Here is a 19,791-nt window from a genome sequence, read left to right as displayed (position 1 = left end):
TTGATTCCAGAGAACACGGAAGAACTGACATTATTTAACTGTTGATTTATGTAGATTCAGTGGAGGAGTAATGTCAGTTTAATTCTTTACCTACTGTCAATGCAGTGAAATTAGACATTTTGTTTTGAAAGGTTACTGGTGGATGCCAGCAACCATCTTGGAAGAGAACAATACAATCTGTTATAAGGCCTCCATTTGAAAATTGTGTATTTGATGCTAGAATATAATAGCAAAATGTAATTTGAAGATAACATGTAGCATTTAAGTGACCAAGTAGTATTGGGTAAAAGTTATTGAATGGTGTTGGGATAAAGTGAGAAAATTGTGAAGGATTAAAATATTTCAAGAGCTCAAATTACTTCATCAAAACATGTTTAAGTCACATTTTATCAACACAAATTGCACAGGTTTATTGAACATGAATAAATTGTGTTAATTTAACTCAATTGTTTAAGTTGCTGCCAAAGCAAAACATCTGTGTGCAACAAATGTCCACCATTGAATTAAGTAAATCCAACAACATATTTTTTTCAGTGTACCTCACGTGTGTATTTAAGTCCCCAGCGTCACGGCGTCTGCCTACGTACCGCCTTGTTTCCCTTGTTAGGGTCGTAGTTTAAAAAGTCATAGTTTAGTTCATAGTTGAGCCTTGTTTTATTTATTTGTGTTATTAGTCTTATTTTTGAAACTTAGGCTACGTTCACACTGCAGGTGAAAGCGCATCAAATCAGATTTTTTTGACCCTTTGCGACCCATCTATCCGATCATGGTCTGACAGTGTGAACGGCACAAATCCAATATTTTCAAATCCGATCTGGGTCACTTTCGTATGTGGTGCTGAAACCGATACATATCCGATGTTTTAGAAAGCGACTGCTGCTTGATGGTCATGTCGCATTAAATCCGTCTTTTACGTCACTGACACAAGACAGACGCTGATTATCAGCGCCCGAGAAGACATCGTGAACGCTTCCTGGCCATCCAGTGTAGATGTTGGGAAGGCAACGTTGGAGAAACGTGAACATTTTCTTTGTACTGTATAATCTGCAGATTCTGACAGAAATCTGCAGCTATCCTTTGAAGCACAGCTCCTCTGAAACAGCAATAAGGATCATTATTAGGTTATTTACATTATTATGTAAATAACAAAATAACTTAAAGCAAAAATTGGGAAACGTAAAGTTCGAAGTCTTTATATTAAGGCCATCAGTCAAACAATACTGTTTGCTCTGGGTCTAAACAGAGCGCGTTGTGTGTGACGTCTTCTTTTGCGCATGCGGCCGCTTTGAGCGTTCACACTAGAGCGCGTTTGCTGTCGCATTTTATTTGTAGTGTGAACGAGCAGACAAAAAAATTGGAATTGAGCATTAAGACCTGCAGAGTGAATGTAGCCTTAGTTTTGTCTCCACCGTGTCTGCTTCTGGGTCCACCTCATCATCGCACCCCGCCGTGACAGCAGCACTGAAGGTGATTCTAGAAAACATCTCCTGCACAGTTAAAAGCACTGCTGGACACCGAGCTAACAACTGTTACTGATGTATTAAGCAGATAACAGTAAAACGGTGGTTTTAATCTGCAGCCTTGTTCATTTGGTACAAATATCACAGGACTTGACATATGACAACCCGCCTGCCTTACATAGCCGGGAAGATTCCACTTCCTGTGAGCTGATCCTGATGTGCACAGCGCACAGAGCCAGTCAATTCTGCAGAAATCACCGGCTTGACAAAAGGGCAATAACGGGGCAGAGGGGGGGAGTCACCGGCCCAGTTGTTGGGGGGGCTTACGTGCAGGTGAGCCAGACTTTGACTGACATTCACCCAGTGCGCTGAGAAAGTTTAACCTTGGTGTGCTGGAGAAGCCGCTCTCACAGGGAGACAGTGAGGGATGAAGAGCGAATGTGAGAAAAACTGATTTCCTGCATAACAACCAATGTTTTTTTTCACAAGCAGCCTGTTTCCAGAGACGCTGGTTTGAACCCAAGGTCTTGCTCCATGTTTTATTAAACACGGTAACTGGCAACACTGCCTCATAAATAGAGATGAGCACAGACACCTGAGGAGTCGGGGCACTGCTTGCTCTTGATCGTCCAGCCCAACACGACCCAGAAGGTTCTGCATGCGCAGCACCGCGCACGCTTCTGCCTAGCTGCCCTCTGTTTTGTTAGCATCGCGGCAGCTGATAAATGGCACCATATGGAGCAGGTTCGTAATTGGGAAGGTCAATGATGTTAAAAATGTATGTAATTGAGTTTGACTCGACATGTTTGGCTATTTTTAACTCGGAGCTCAGGCCAGTTTTAATAACGCTGCTTAAACAACATTAGTGCAACTATTAGAAATATGGGGAGAGCTAATGAGGGGTTTAACAGATGGTTATAAAAGCAGTTCAATCATTTACCAAGAATAATACGCCTTCTCTACTCTGCTGATAAAGAATCTCTCTGTTATATCATGTGTGCAAAAGCGAAACAGTGGGAAATAAGCGCCTCATTATGCTTATCCTTAAATATAGACTGGACTTGATATTTCTTTAACTGGGGTTGTGTTTCCACTCTAAAGCCTCTTTGTATGAGGACAATCTCATAAAGTCTTTGATATATGGACACAATTTGCCTGAGAGATTTTTCTTTTCCAGGTCAGGAAAGATGGAAATGGCTTTTTCTTTCCACAGGAGTAAACATCTCAGTCAAACAGCATATTTGGATGCCATCCTGTACCTCCTACACAGAGCCCACTCACACCTGGATGGGGGAAAAGGCACGGTCAGGATCCTGTTTCTTGACTTTTCCAGTGCCTTTAATACCATCCGGCCCTGTATGCTTCAGGAAAAACTGAACAGGATGGAGGTGGACCCCTGCCTGGTGGCTTGGATCTCCGACTACCTCACCGACAGACCACAGTACGTCAGGCTGAAGGACATCACGTCTGACACAGTGGTCAGCAGCACAGGAGCACCACAGGGAACTGTGCTGTCCCCTCTTCTCTTCACCCTGTACACCTCTGACTTCTGCTACAACTCTGAATTATGCCACATTCAGAAGTTTGCAGACGACACAGCCATCATGGGGTGTATCTGGGATGATCAGGAAGAGGAGTACAGAAGTCTGGTGAGGAACTTTGTCGCATGGAGTCACACAAACCACCTGCAACTCAACACCTCAAAGACTAAGGAACTGGTTGTGGACTTCGGGAGGTCCAGAGAAGGTCCACTGCCGGTTCAGATAGAGGGGGAGGAGGTGGAGGTGGTCAACAAGTACAAGTACCTCGGGCTGTGGATGGACAATAAACTGGACTGGTCATGCAACACAGAGCACCTGTATAAAAAAGCCCAAAGCCGACTGTACTTCCTCAGGAGGCTGAGGTCTTTTAACATCTGCAGGAAGCTCCTGAGGATGTTTTACCAGTCGGTGGTTGCTGGAGTACTTTTCTATGCTGTGGTGTGCTGGGGGAGCAGCACAGCAAAGAGGGACTCATCCAGGCTGGAGAAACTGATCAGGAAGGCTGGCTCTGTGGTCGGCATGAAGCTGGACACTCTGGTGACAGTGGCAGAGAAAAGGACATTAAAGAAACTGATGGACATTATGGACAATGCTGGGCATCCTCTGCACACGGCCATTAACAACCAGAAGAGTCTGTTCAGTGACAGGTTGCTTCTCCCCAAGACAAGAACTAACAGACTTAAAAACTCCTTTGTCCCACATGCCATCAGACTGTTTAACTCCTCTCTGGAGGGGAGAGGGAGGGGAAACAGGAGGACAAAGGAGGGGGGAACAACTAAGCTGTAGTGCCTCTGCACCTCACTGTACAATACCTTTGTTAATAGTCAACGGTGCAATAGACTCCATACTTGAAATGTGCAATTCACTTGTATTTTTATTTTTTATTCCTATTTATTCTATTTATCCCCTTTGTATATTTTATTTATATTTGTCTCTGTATTTATATATGTGTGTGTGTGTGTGTGTGTGTGTGTGTGTGTGTGTATATATATATATATATATAACAATTCTGTAACTGTAACTTTGGTTGTTGCTGTGCTTTTTTTGGAAATCGAATTTCCCAGAGGAACCCACCCGAGGGATTAATAAAGTTCTATCTTATCTTATCTTATCTTATCTTATTTATGTTTTTGTTGCTGATAGAATTATTTTCCATCCCCTGTGTTCTCAGCTTGCACTGGGAATTGAATCATTGCCTTAGAAACATGATTCACTGCTGTGACTGTTTTTCCCCCATTCAATTTCAAGGACTTGGCAACCTTGTCCTATTCAAACGTGTGCATTATTACATTTTATTGTCGGCCATAAATGAATGGGGAGGTTGAGCACTCTAGAGGCAAGTGTAACACACATTAGGGCTTGTATAATATCGCATCTCAAGGTAAGAGTCAAACCATCTACAGTTCTGTGTTTCGACACCAAAACCGACACACTATTAGCAATCACAAAGCATCGGGAGGCAATCGAAAAGGCAACGGCGATGCAGCCACGTAGGTTTAGATCATTTTTCTCCTGAATAAGCTGGAAGCTTTCAGGGGAACTACTTTGAATTGTGGACTTTAAAAGCTTCTGACAAACGAAAAACATTTCCAGCTCGTACTCTGTGCTCTGACTCTAAAGGTTGCAAAGCTACACACTTACAATGATGTAAAAATTGGCTTTCACAGATCCCAACATTAATGACGTGCTGATCCTGTCCACCTCAGAGGCTGTGAATGCTAGCAGGAGATGACGCTGTGACAGAATGAGGATTTACCTGCTGGGACAATGAGGAGGATGTGGAGCTACTGTAAATGGGTCACAGTGACTGTAAAGGAGAATGAAGGGGGGGCGAACCCCAGAGGCTAGCCATACTGCTGACTCTCAGTTCACTATCACAGCTCTGTAAGTCTCACTGGCTGTGCTCCATTAATAACATTAGCGCCGGCTCGTTTCTCTACGTTCTAGATTTGTCTCATTTACAAAAATGTGTTACAGAAAATAAGGTAAGAGGGACATTACACAGCAGGAAAAACATGTCGACAAAAGAAATGTTTAGCACGTTTAGCACGTGCATAGCGACGCTAAATCGTGGAGTGTAAAGTCCATCAGAACTAGCTGTGGGCGGGGTGGGTGAGGTGACAGGCGCTAAGAGGAGGGGAGGTAGCGGGTGGGACGGCGTGTGCGTATGTGTGTCTAGGGAGTGATGCTGCCTGCTGACCTGGTCATCCATTAGACAGGGTCCATCCATCCAGCCCCCAGCACACACCGCCACCTCCTCCACCCCCCCCACCCGAGGCCCATCATTGCGGCTTTCTGCCAGGCCTGGAATCTCCACATTAATTTCTCATCTGTGGCGCCCTAATGAGCTCCGCCTGCTCGTCCACCTCTGAGACCTCAGTGATTATCAGACAGGGGGGTGACCATTTGTCAATGGCAAGAGGTGGCATTTACACTGCTGACCTTGCTGCCAAGGAGAGCGGAATCAAAATTAGCGGAGCAAAGAACAGAAAAGCCATCAGAAGCTCTGGAGAGCAGCCGCCGCGCGCAAACACGATCCGCTCAAGGATGCTGTCCAAACCTCCGTCTGTCTTTTGTTGCTGCTCCTTTTGGTGAAAACTGCTAAACTTGTATTTGCACATTCACACAAACTTGATAACTGAAGTGTAAAAGCAGAATAATCCTATTGTGCTTTTGCGGCGGTGAGCGGAGGCCCTCGGTTTGCTGCAACACAGAGCGGTGGGCGGTGCGCACCCCTCGGTGGGAGCAGGGATTTGCCGGTTATTGGATGGAGGGGAGCGGTGTAGGTCTGTGACACCCGCTAACCTTGGCCAGTGCTGCTGGGACTTGGAGGGTATCCATCACCGTGGCAGCCCCGAGACCCAGAGCGGGGGGAAAAGCCACAGAAGTTGCCGGGGGAGGGAAAAAAGCTAGTAAAAATTTAATGCACTCCGCAGAGCAGTCATGTCATACTTGGTTATGGAAAATAATCCCAGATGCCTGCAGTGCTAAAATGGAGCTGTAATGTGCTCGCCTCCTAACCCGGCCTGACAGCCATGATGTACGACTACCATTACCGGAAAATATCACTTCAACTAACCCGTGATCCGGCTCCGCTAAGGGTCATATTATCCATGAGGAACAAATTACACTCCCCCAAAGTAAATACAAATTTCCTACACTGACTGGGTACAAAGCACAGAGCGGGGAGGGGGCAGGCGGGAATGTTACCTATGACAACGCTCTGCAGAGTGACAAGGATGATAAAGTACATGACAAATCACTGGCTGACAGGGTACTCTAGTGCAATCAGCCTCAGCCTCGGCCTAGCGAGCACCCACTCAAGCCTGTAAACACTACTCTCTTCCTTTGGAGGGGGCAAAACACATAATCTTTTAACGCTGACAAGTTGCTCTCTCCTTTTTATTACTCATCCTTCCCACTGCGGCGGAAGAGGAAGGGTTTGGGGTGAGGCTGTGTGGGGGGATGGAAGATATAAAACAGTTTTATGTACAGTGCTGCTGAGTGATTGAGAAACACGACTCTTCTGCTATAATTGCCCGAGGGCAAACACAGCAAAACAATAAAGGAGGAGAAACAGCAAATATATTACTGGTTCAGATCTTTATTTTATGTCAAGGACAAACAGGTTCCTGCTTGGATCCCTTGCCTCCAATAAGAGCAAAGCACAGCGAATTACAGCACTCTGCTGCGCGGCCGTTAATAAGACGCAGAACATTTTCAGAATGGCATTTACAGCTTGTGGCTACTGATAGAGCGAGTAAATAACACTTAGGAAGGTGTGGTCTATAAAAAAGGCCGGAGGCAAGAGGAATAAAAGCTGCGTGGTGATAAAGTTGTGCAGATTACAGTATAGACTCATTGTCTTCGCTGAGGGCCTAAGTGCATGATTGGGGAACAGGAGCACTTGAGCATTAGCGCACATCGGTGCGAAAATGTTTGACGGGCAGTTTCAAGGTGCCACTTAGGAAGAAGGAAAAAAATCACTTAAGCATTCGTGAGTCCAGACAGAGCCGGAGCCTCTCGACTATATTACAAAGATCCAAGACGAGGTGGAGAAATCTACCACTGCTAGATTAAACGTTGAGGGAATGTTTCCGTTTGAAAATAAATGAGGCAGGCTGCACTTACACTGATAAAAAATCCACATTATTATTAATATATTTAAAGTGTGTGGACCTGTCAGAGGCTCCTAAAAGACTTCACTGCTTATGGACCTTTGGAGGATGAGCGATACCTGATGCTACAGAGCTCAGCGAAGTGGAAATGAGCTGTTCTGCACGAGTCCAGGCCCGTGTGACCGCCTGATCCTGTTTGGACACCTCGATTCTGCACCTTGGAGCAAAGGAGGAGCCGAGCCATGACAGACAGTAAACAAGATCATTATTCAGGAAGAACGGCTCACTTCCCCCCACGCATAGTTTCAGCCCCCCAAAAACTGTCCCCCATGAAGGGACAGTTTCATGCACACTGGCTGCTGGGAAAGAGATGCTAACAGTACGAATACAGGGCTAATAATACCAGTGTTGTGCGGCGAGTGACTGCTGATAGGCGTCCTCCTACCTGTCTCCCAGCATGCCATTAACATGTCACGCTGCAGAAGGCCCCGTCCTACGGGTCACTTTGTAATGAGCAAATGCTCTGACAGTTTCCAGCACACGCAGAAACACACTCGCACAGCGACACGGGATCGCGTGCACACGGAGAGCTGTCTCTTATCAGAGCCCGGCAGCTCCACGGCAGAGGCCTTCTACGCCAGGCAGAACATGATTTCTCCTGGGAACACTTTTTCCATTTCCTGCTTTTGAAGGGAAACGAAATAAGCCACGTTTGTCCTCATCTGAATACATTTGACCCATTAAAATGACTCTGCTCTGCCGCGGCGTTGCAAAGGAGACCGCCACGCTCACAGAATGCAAATGACAGCAGCGGCACTGGGCGTAGCGTGCGAGGCTCCTGGCAGGAGCAGATAGTGGCAGGTGACGTGGACTAAGGAGGGCCGTTGAGTGGGAGCTCCAATTACTCCTTACGTTGAAGAAGAACGCGTGAGTCAGCCCTGTCATAGGGGTCCCCGTTTACTAATTCACTCCTCTGTTACTTTAACACACAATTAATCAATGACAGGAAGGTGTAGTCGGTGCTGTTCATCAGGAGCGTAACGTGAGCCAGGGTGAATTAATACAGTCACTGGGGGGATTACCATGCTCTCGCTCTCTTCCTGAAACAAGAAGGAATTGCCACCGAGACAAGAGCAATTTAAATCGACAACACTGAGTAATGACTCAATTTGCTGCAGAGTCTAAACACTACAAGCAAATGGCATTACTAAATCATTAGAGCACATCTAGCTCTCTGGTTAGAATTCAGTGGCTAATATGGCTGCTTTTACAATCTAAAGTACGCTCAAACTGAGACCTGGATTTTAAAGTGCTTTACAACCAGAATAGCAACAAACGTTTAAACGCTTACAGGTGCTTTTATTTTACCCAACCGTGACCATCCTCATCATTGCATCACCACATGAAAGAAAAACAAGAACCCAGAAGACGAAACGCTGCACGGGCGATGCACGTTTACGCAACGATGTCCAGCGTCTCGTTTGAGGATTCGATCGTGGCTCCTCAGAGCGCTCCAAAAGTAATCGCCGTGACTCGAGCTCACCTCGGGGACATTTTAAAGACAGAGCGCGAGCCTCTCGTACCCGCCCCTTACACAGCTGAGAGGATGATGCATTTCCTCGGAGGTCCTTTACCTTCTAACCAACAAAAATGTCCTCCCGCTCAGTCACCTTTAGCTTTCGGACCTCACACAGAGAGCAGAAGCTCTACCACTGAATCAGATCTGAATCTCTTTCCAACCACATACTCATAAACTCATATCATGTCTATGGTGTCTGGGTACAAAGTCACTTCAAGCATACAAACCTCTGGATGCCGTTCATTTGATTCCTCAGGTTCTGACACTGATGATGACTCCTTTTAGGCTTCTTCTTCTCTCTGGATGTTGAAAAGCTGCTTTTCAGCGTTTGTTTGCAAAATAGGTTAAGAAGCTCGCAGCACCTCTTTGAACGGGGCCAAGAACTCCACGTGTAACTGATCCGATGGACATCATTGACCTCAAAACAACGCCACTATATTCTTACTTACAGCCATAAATGGGCACATTAGCTTCTTTACTTGTGTAACCTTTAAACGTTTGCCAACATCTGTTATGATTTCTTTTCTTCTCTGAAATTACAGGATGCCCAGTACTTGCTCTAGGACACGAGAACACCAAAGCTTAATCACTTTTTCTCCCAGGAGAAAAAATGTATATGAAAAGTTGCTATTCCTGCATCTGGAGTCATTTAGCACTACAGTTTATAGTTTTTGCAACCTTGTAATTGTGTATTTTCCCAGTACAGTCAGTTTAATTTAACCCAAAAACCACTAAAGTAAAAAATAATTAAAGCAAATGAATACATTTAAGAAAAACTGAGGTTGTACACAACTCAGCATCATCAGCTTTTCCACCATGGCCCATGACTTATGTTCTATAACCTGTTGAAGTCCATGATATTCACATAACTCACATTATTTTGGCTTTTTCCCTGAAACACTTCCGGACTTTGTTAAATCTGTAGAGCCTGTTTGCTGCTAATCACTGCTGTGTGTTTCGTTGCTGCTGTAACAATGTAACTGCAACAAAAGTGCCAAAACTGACGCAATGAAGCTCCAACACAGGAAGACGCTATAGATCCTGGCAGGAGGTGGTTTTGCTGGGATTACAGAAACAGAACTACAGTGAAGACAAATGCAGGAGCAAAAAGAGCGCGTCACAGAAACAGACGGGCAGACACCAGCATATAGGTGGATGGATAGATACAGAAATAGACGCCGTGCTGCAGACACGCTCGTCTGTGCTTTAAGTAACAGAAAGCCTGGCTGCCGGAGCAGTCTCATTTAAATGTCATTGAAATCCTAAAAAGCCAGAACAGTTCAATTTAGATTTTGCACATCATTAAGTCATTCATAATTAATGCGCAACTAATTAAGGTTTTGTCATACTTATTAACAGGATGTTTAATTCTAATTACATTCAATTCTCAGTCTTAAAGTAACATTTGGATCTTTTTAAAACACTGATAAAAGACGCTCGAAGGGATTCAAGCACATTCAGCCCAATGTGAAAGTCTTACCTTGTCGTCCTGGTCACTCTCAGTGTCGCACTGCGAGAGAAGGAAAGAGAAAGCTCAAATTAGGAATAAGATGTCCAGTTTGTGGGGTTTTAAACAGTTTGCATTCAATCCCAGTGCGTGTGGTCACCATAATCTCATTCATCTTATCAACTTTTTAATGACAAATTTATCACATAACTTGTATTCTGGACCTGGATATCATCAGATCAGTTCATTAGCTGATCCAAGCAGCAGAATGTGAAATAAAGTGAATTTCTCATGAGCGCCTGTGCCCTTGTTAACACTGGGCACCATGTAAAATTCAGACAGAGCTGGAATCTCCGAACTCTAATCGCCACTGGAATTCTAATAGCATGATGTTGTTGCTGCTTCAGGCTGGGGATGGCAGATTGACACGAGGAGGAAGGGAACTTGGTAATGGTGGGAGGAAAAAGGGGGCTAGATTTCAATTTTTTGTTCCAATTTCAATTTCAAGGTCCACTTAATTCTTTATCAACTAATTAGCGTGATGCTGGGTGAATGGCGGCCCTCGTAGTTGTGCATATGGCTGAGGTGCAGGGAAGCACTGGAGTCAGTAATGAAAAAGGCACTGGGGGGGAATACGGGCTGGGGCTGGTACAGCGTGTGGGCAGGAGCGCGAGGAGGGGTTGGTGGGTGACGATTAAAGTATGGCAGGAGTGAAGGGGGGGGATGATTGACGGCCCACGGAGTGAGCGACAGAAGGCCGTGTCATTTCTTCCTTCCATCTCGTGCTCTTATTTTTTTTTTTGCTGATCTGGGCCCTGCAGAGCTCAAAGGTAGCTGGCTGGGTTTGTGGCTGATCTGCTTCTCGGGCTGGATGGTAAAAAGGGGGCTTGCGAGCTCAGCAGGAGCATAGCATCCAATTTACAGGCCTGTCCCGCACAGCCCAAGGGGCTGCCTGCGGCACACTGCCATGATGGTCAGCTCCAGCAGCTCATAAATTATGCAGAGGCAATAAACGCACTGGGCAAACACTCCTCAGACGTTCTCTGCTCCATTTCGCTCTCACTCCTTCTCCGCCATACATTCCAACCCCGTTTTAAGACAGCGCGCAGGAGCCCTGATAACAAATAAAGATAACGACAGACGACGGTAGATCACGATCACGCGCGGGTGTCTGTGTAATATTAAAAGCTCCAAACTGCGTGCATTTATGCATCTCTTCCAGCTCCTGAGTAAATAGGCGTGTCTGCCTGCATCGCTCTCTCGTGGCCTCCCACACAGACTAACGCCGCAGACGAGATCAACGGCGTTCAGGCTTTTGAGAATGTAGCAACAGCGACGCGACCGAGCACTCATTAGCCGCTTCTCTGTGCACGACGCAAGCAAGCGAGGGGTTCAAATAATTGACATAATTTCAGTTTTCTGCATTGTGTTGTGATCCACGAAAAAAAGGAGTCTAGCCTTTCTTCCCCGTGTTCCCTTTTTGTTCTTATTTTGCTCTCCCTGCTTCCCCCGCTCCTCGGCTGTGCAGCCAATTGCTTTGATTGCCAAGATAGAAGCCGGCTGGAATGACTTGCCCTTGCTTGTGAAGCAAATGGAACATGCTAATGGAACTCATCGTATTGCCCGATGCAAAAGTGCCATAGCTCATTACTTTAAGATAAAGGGATATCATTGTAGACGGCAAGCAGAATTGACTTTCTGTGCTGCGACTTGATGATGATTTAATCAACTGCTCTCTTTCACTTCTCATCCCCGAGCCTGTCGCTTTCGCAGGTGCCGCTAAACGAAGCACTCACACGGCTAGTGGGGGAGAGAAAAGAAAAGAAATTGCTGTCATTACTTTCCCCCCCTAGGAATAGAGGTATGCAAATTTCCCAAAGCGACAAAGGGTGGGGGGTGGAAAAGGTGGAAAACTTAATAAAATGGAAATGCCTTTATAATGAGAAAAGTAAAAAAGCCTAAGATCAGGCCTGACAGCCGAGAGCAGGCGATCTGAACGTCCATGACGCCAAAGCTCCCGTGAACTCTGTGTTCGAGCTCGGGCAGGAAGTAGTAAATAATAATATCTCGAGAAGGATAAAAAACAGGTTTGAGGCAGAGCTGTCACTCACTGAGAAGTGATCATAGTGAACGAATGTTTCGCTTCATGCACAACCCGAGGTGGGGAAAAGTCTGAGTACCTGATCAGGAGCCGAGGTCTGCACTTCACAGCTGGAAGTGTCAGGAAACATCGGTACACCTCATCATTAAGACTGAGCATTGTTTTTACAGGTCAGCACGAGCTACAGCTCTGTGTGATACAACAGCTGCTGACATGCGAGCATGAAAAAAACAAAAACCCGCAGCTATGATTAACCACGTCAAAAACACTTTAGAGCAATCCTGGGACGCCGCGGCGACTGAAAAGACATGTGTCAGGCGTTTAAAACGAATCTATTGTACCGAACAGAGAAAAAACAACAAAAGTGGTGCCACTGAGATCACTGACAGGCCGAGGTAGAAAGTCTTATTTAAAGCAACAGTAATGTACAGTAAGGAAACCATTAGTCCTGGGAGAGGGCTGGCAAAGGAAAGTGATAGTCTACCAGGCCCGGTGCCATTTACACAGGACCTGCATTATACTGTACAGCTAGACCCCAGTGTTTAGTTTAAGTAACACAGGAATGTCAAACATTAGCTTCAGCTCTAAGAGCTGTTGATGTTGGCCTGTATCCGGACCACTTCTGATTGCCGCTCTGCTCTCACCCGGGCCTCTCTCTTGGCTGAGTGCTCTTACAAATTTCCCTACACTCTGTCCAAGCATTGAGCCTTTTGTTTATATTGGTCTGAAAGTAGAAGTAAATTATTCTTGTCCTAAATCCTCTCCAGCTGAGAGCAATACTGGCCCAGTAGAAGGGGAACAGAAGGAGCCACGGGCCGAATGCTAAACGACGCAGCCGTGCTATCGTCTGTAACAGCAGGGCACGGCAACGTCTCCTGCCAGAGCTACCCACAGCGAAAAAGTCTGCACTGAAGAGGTAACCACATCACACATGTTTGCGTGCAAAGCAAGTATGCCATGATCTCTTTTCCAGCATAACCTTCTGGATATCCACTGGTCCACAAATACTAACAGATGTTGGAGCAATCAAGAAAAAAATAACATGACAACAATAAAGGTCCAGCAGAGTGTGTTTAGCATGTTCTTGTAATTCCTGATTGGCTGTCTATGTTGCTGCAAGTTGAACAGCGCTCTCTGCGTGAAGTTAGCCTCGGGTTATGCTTGAAAAACTGCCATCAGTATTAACCTCTGCCCGTGCCCTTGGAATTAATTATCATTGATATGGTCTTCATTAAAGCACACTAGTGCACAGAGGAAGGTGCCTGTTTATCAAACCGACACTGGATGTCCTGCAGCAGCGCTGAAGGGGTTAAAGCCCAGGGAGGACGCCAACCTGCCTGCAAGCCTGGGAGCTGGAAAGACAGCGTGAAGGATGGCAGCCATTGCCAGGGTCAGCTCTGACACTGCCAATGTGATGTGCTGTCGTCGAGGGCTCCTCAATCCCTCCTCCTAGCGGCTCCTTCCTGATATAGCTGCATGTCCTGATGGTTTTGTGATGCAAACAGTCACATGGCAAAATGGTTTTCTCCCTTCCCGGTGCATCCTCCTCCATCTGCTGCTGGGGCCTGGATGCCTCAGACCGCCTGCCTGTCACAGCGTGCGTGGAAATTAGCTGGGGAGGAGGTGCTCGCTTGTGCTAATTACATTTTAATCATTGGAAATGTGTTGGCAAATCAAGCCTTGATTGCCATCTTGGAGCCCAGTGCTCTTCTCTGCAGGTCGGGGATGGGGGTGGGATGACTTCTGGGGCTAGAATGCGTCTGAGCCCAGACTCGGCAAGCTGGACACCTCATCCTCCACCGCAGCTTGATATGGCGGCGTGCCTGGCCTACTGCTGGGTAGGGGCTGTGCCACATTATTCACTGGGAATAGAGAAAGACCGGGATGGTAAAATGCGGATCTGTGCCATGCATATTCTCCAATCCCCCACTCACACCTCCCATATTTATCTCTCTTTCTCTTACTCCCTTTCGCTTTTGCACCCACACATTACTAAGTCTGCCAGTCCCGCCGCTGTGAATTGAGGAACAACAAACAGAGATGAGCTAGAGGCGACTGATGAGCTCAGGTTTTGCTACACAGCAGCTACTTTGGCAAACAAAACTAGAAAATGAGACTTAAAAAAAAGGCAAAAAACAAACTGACGTAGTTACATTTTCAGCTTTTAAATAAACACAAAATGATCAAGGTTGACAAGAACACTTTGCTCACAGAAAGCTGATTCAGTTTTGATAAACATCTGTGAAAAGCCACGTTTCCTCCGTGATATCCAATGTTACACAACAGACTGACTCACAGTAATGAGCCCCGAAAGGACGCAACATATACGCATCCGGACCCGCATCGTGCTCAAGGGACTTCACACCCACGTGAACCTCAGATAAACTCTGGGATTACTTTACTTTAGCCGCCCGACACACATTAGTTATTACAGGTTGCCTATAAAGGACACCTATAAGTTCAGGGAGTGGAAGAAAGATTAACAAAACTCGCCTCGCTGGGACGGCTCATTTAAAGAAGCCGCGTTCTGTGGCGACGAAATTGTTTCTGCAGCATCTGCTTGATGCCGAACTGCAACATGAACGTACGACGGGAAAGGAAAGTCCCAAAAGAAATCACAGGCACAGCCTGAGTGTTTCAGACTGTCTATACAGTCACATAAGGAAAGTTCTTCTTCTAGGAGCCAAGAATACTTCGTCAGGGAGGACCAGATTTCTGTCTGGACTAATATAAGCAGGTCTGATCCACATGTGCAACGCTGGCCAAATGCAGCAGGCCAACATCTGAACGCAATTTCCCTTCAAATGTAAAACTTCATCCAGAAGATATTCAGTGCGACCGCAAACTCCAGTTTCTAGTCAGGAGGACAGACGAGATAAAGGAAGGAGGGAGGCCAGAAAAATGAAGCTTTCCACAAAGTAACAACAACATTACAGCCTCTGATCTTTGCTTTCAATATTCAGCACCACAGTCTTTTTATTTTTTATTTATCTGGGCCGTTCCCAAATGTATGGAAAGAATATCTGAGAGAATTTTCAACATCTGACGACTCTCTCTCGTTTTAAAATATCAAATTCTTATCATTTCCTCGTCGTTAGATCTCTTTTCCTTTACATCCTGATCACCAATAATGTCAAATCGGACTGAGACGGCTGCCTGGATGATAAGATTTCCTCTGAAGGCGTACAAGCTCTACATGTGTATATTACTTCCCTTTTTAGTGTGGACGAAGGTAGGACATTTAACTCTACTGGAGAGGAGGCACCGCGGGGCTGAAGTGATGCTTAGCAGGGTGAAGCTCTCTGTTGATCAGTCCCATCCACCCACCAAACACGCTCACAACACCACCTGACAAAAGGACCGGGGTAGGAAGAAGGAACAGAGGTGCCACGTTCTCAGCGTCTCAACGTTTTTTAAGTCATATCAGCGCGTTTCTCCAGGCTCTGCACAGCATTTGGGGTTATGTGATAAAAGCCTAAAACGCAGCCCTACACGGACCTTCGTTCAGCCCGGCTCTGTTTATATAAGCCAACAGAGGCCCGACGCTCAAAGCAGATGCTGAATTAATCAAAGATTAATAGAAGGGTTCTGAGATAATTACATACATCAAATTGCATTGTTTGCGTGGTTATGGCGACTCCCACGAGATGAGTCCGCTCGGTGTGCATTTTAATTACCCCCCTCATGCTCGACATTAATAGTGATATGATTTGGCATCCTCGTTACAGCAATCTGGTCACGCACACAAGAAGAAGAATTTCCCAGATGAAGAAGTGGACCCGCAGCTGAGCACATGAGGCTGAGCAGGCAGATGTTCTTAGAATCAGTGAAGCCCTGAGCATCACCGAACCACCCTGGTGTCAGAGCACATGTAGTGACTGCACTGAAGAAGGCTACGCCGTAAAGAATGGCACAGATTCTATGACCAGCTTTTAGAAAGAACTGCACTGCAATGAGCACATCTCATGCTGCCGGCATCACTAATTTTCACACGATCCCTTATGAAATAACACAACTGCTAATATTAATCGTGCAAAATGGAGCCATAATACAGAATTACCTGCAACATTTGCAGTTTACACGCACTCACAAGCGCGCTGTGTACGAGCTGCAACCTTCTGCAGGCGAGAGATATAAACCTCATCTGCTCCCCTAACCTCCCACTTTCAGCCCCTCCCCTCCCTCCTCTCACACTGACTCATCGCTAAGGGGGGAGAAAAACATCAGGATTAGGTTCTGTGCCTCTAATCACTTAACTCCTCACACCTGATGGCACACTATTAACTTTGACTGTCTCCAGTGACCCCGTGGGTCGTTGCCCATCACATCAAGTTTTTATTAGGGAATTTTCCTCATCATTAGCCATGGCCTGGAAACGAGCCATTAATATTCATACTGGCAAACCAAAATGAGGTCCCACTGATTTTCCATCATCCAGGCTGTCTGTGCAGCTGCCGCTGTTAACAATCACCCCAGTGCTGCACATTTGCCACGTATCATTATAGGGCTTCATAAAGCTCTTTTTCTGCTTCTGCCATGATGGGAAGGAGAGCAAGGTGGTGGCGGAAGAGGAGGTGGAGGAAGAGAAGGCTGTGAGAGCTGCAGCCAGCTGACACCCGTCTGAGAAAAACTGGCTAACTCTGCCAACAATCTGCCTGGAAGTCTCATTCATATACCGGCGCTGTCAGTGCTAACAACCCCTGCAGGCTCTGCCAGGTACACAGCTGAGATACGCCGACTTCCCTGTGCTCTCACATTAGAGCACACATTGTTTATCAGTGTGTAATGGCAGCCAGGAAAGCAGCGCTTTGGAATGGACTGAAATCGTGTACAAGATGCTGACATGTCTGAGGATCACGGAGGGTTTTTATTTAGACAACGATCCTTTTCTGCTTCCCAGTAATATAGAACAAGAACGCAGCATTGTTATTGGTTATTATTACAGGTTTACAAGCAGGACTTTCTTAAACATTAGACTTGTTTAGCATGCACTCACAAACTGGTTGTTCCTCCTCCTGTTAGCAAAGGAGGAGCATCTCACATTACAGCTGCTGGTGCTCAGGCTACACGCAGCGTGAACAGATAAGTTGCGTCTCCCGCTGATAAGACTCCGCCCTCTTCTCCATACACCTCAGCTAAGAGTAGCTGGCCCTGTCACGAATGGCAGCAGCATCCATGCCTGATATTTACATATTTGCTATTTGCACCAGCAGGTTCTCCTCCATCAGTGAATAAAACATCCATCCATCTTCTTCCATTTTTCCAAGTCAGGGTACGCCCTGGAATGACTGGACGACTAATTTAAAATCTCCAGTTAACCGAACCCCTCTGACTCCACCCCTTTGTGTCTGCGTGGCTCCTCCCACAGCCCAAACTCCACACAGGAAGGCCCAGATGGTGGATTCAAACACAGGACCTCCTTTGCGCGAGGCAACAGTGCTAACCACTGCTCCACTGTGCCACCCTACATAAAACAGGGAAAAATAAATCCACGAACTCGCGTGACGTAATGAGACACAACACCTACTAAAGGTTATTTAGCTCAACTGTGATAATTTTGTGAATTTTGGAAGTAATTCTTTGGGTGAAATCTAGTTACTCGAGTATGAAACTGGTTGTCTTACTATGACAAACAGACTGCACAGTTGACAATATTCAGTAAAACAAGGACAGAAGGTGAGACGTTCTAACAGATGCAGCTGCTTCAGCACCGTCTTCCAAATAATTAGAGCCGCAGTGACAAAAACACTTTGTTTTTCCTCTACTATGATTTGCTAGCTGTCACAGTGTACATCTGAGTCACCTCATTATACAGAAAGTACTCAAATAAAAGCAGACACTGCACGCTCCTGTCAGGAATCTGTCTACCACACATGCAAACAAGCAAAGATGAATAAACATTAGTTGTTGTTGAGGGCTGGTCTTTGAGCCGCGAGGCTCACAAAGATGCGCTTTGTACAAAATAAAAATATTTCATTTGAAAGACTGATGCAAGGCAAAATGAAATTAAAAGGAACCCATGCTAACTGCTAAAACAAATTACTCGCAGCACGCTAAATTACATTTGCTCCTCCATCAGCGAGATCAAACGAGCCTAGTTTGACTCTCCTGCGCTAATGATTTCCTGCACTCACCTCCTTTTTCATCCCAGGGGTGTTAATAAACACTCTGTCTGTTTTTGTGTTTGTTTGTTTGTGTGCTTTATTTATACATTTCCCAGCCCCGCGTCTCGCTCCCTCCCTCTCTCTCGCTCACGTCGCCCATGCTGGTGGCAGGCTGGGTGAATTAGAGGGATCTAATGTAATCCCACAGACAGCGGGCTCCTGAAAAACGTGCTCAATTAAAGCAGGATGAGCCCAGTGGGAGCATCCCTGGCGGGGTGCGGGGTGACTGACATGGTCCTTTGGTTGGGATTAATTAGCATGCTAAATGGTAGAGCACGATAGCAGCCCCAAAGCCTAAGGACAGCCACCTGACATCCAGCAGCTCCCACAGCACCGGTACAACATCATTATGGCTGCGGTTCGAGCCGGTCACGGCCTCATTTCATTTCCTGACAAATGCAGGTTCAGACTAAAACAACAGCACCCGCCACAGCATCTCGTTGACATAATTACAACTAAAATTTCAAATTAGCTGATGTTTCCCAGGCTGTAATTCTACCTTTTAAAAATAATCCCAGTTTCTGTCACCAGGCTGGATTACACAACATTATTACAACATGACAGCTGGGATTGTGCGTCACACTTACAGAAGAACTTAATGAAAGACGGCCCAGGTTTGCTCAGCAATCTGGAACCACCACGACAATTTTAATCTTTTTTTTCCAACACAGTATTCTTGGTCTGCAGATTTCTTTCAGGGTCAGCCCCCAACCATCCATCTGGGGGAAATAATGAGAACTTATGAGGCTAATCATCACAACGCGACTGCGTCAGAGCGAAATAGACTCCATCCATCTCGAGTCAAAAGAGTGGAGCGCAGAGCTTTTTGGGTACCTGGTGTCGTGTCAGTGAGTAAGGGTCAGCTGTCACGAGGACCACCGGTGTTTTTCTAGGCCACCGGTTTGAGCTCTGTAATTAGCGTCTCTGAATAAGCAACCAGGTTCCAATACAAACTGACCTACCCTCACCCACACTCCCCAAGCTTCAAGCTTGCTCAGCACAATATCCAACATATAGTTTATGACAGGCCTCAGTGGGGCTTTCTTACAATCCACAGACACTGCAGAGGGGAGAAAAACAAAAAAACTGAGTATTTTGTCAGCTGTAATTACTCTCCAATTATATGGTCAAAATATGTCATTACAGGGCACTTTGTTGTCCAGGATGTCTGGCTTTGATCAAGTTGTGGCACAATGTGTTTCACATTAGTGGCCCTACTGTGATGTATGTTTCCTGTCACAACAAGGATAACAGTGAGGTCAGCAACGCCATCCATCCCTGAAGTATACCCCCTCCCCTTTGTTCTGGCCACGGGGAGTAAGAAAGTAACGAGGAATAGAAACAAGTCAGTAACAGAGAGGAAAATCAAGGAGTTTAAAAA

General features: G+C 46.0%; 1 protein-coding gene across 10 annotated transcripts in view; it reads right to left on the bottom strand.

The window, feature by feature from the left end:
* auts2a (activator of transcription and developmental regulator AUTS2 a) overlaps positions 1-19,791 on the bottom strand; it is a 372,946-nt gene that overhangs the window by 115,536 nt on the left and 237,619 nt on the right. For all 10 annotated transcript variants that reach the window (XM_085419859.1, XM_085419862.1, XM_085419861.1 and 7 more), the window contains exon 5: positions 10,179-10,208. In XM_085419859.1, the coding sequence (XP_085275985.1) occupies positions 10,179-10,208 (30 nt within the window). The remainder of the gene's footprint in view (positions 1-10,178; positions 10,209-19,791) is intronic.

The sequence above is a fragment of the Rhamphochromis longiceps genome, linkage group LG10 (assembly GCF_057381845.1).
Source record: "Rhamphochromis longiceps isolate RC_006_pf linkage group LG10, R_longiceps_female_GT1.1, whole genome shotgun sequence".
Taxonomy (NCBI): Eukaryota; Metazoa; Chordata; class Actinopteri; order Cichliformes; family Cichlidae; genus Rhamphochromis; species Rhamphochromis longiceps.
The sequence above is the reverse complement of the archived record's forward strand: the minus strand, read 5'-3'. Positions and strand labels throughout refer to the sequence as shown.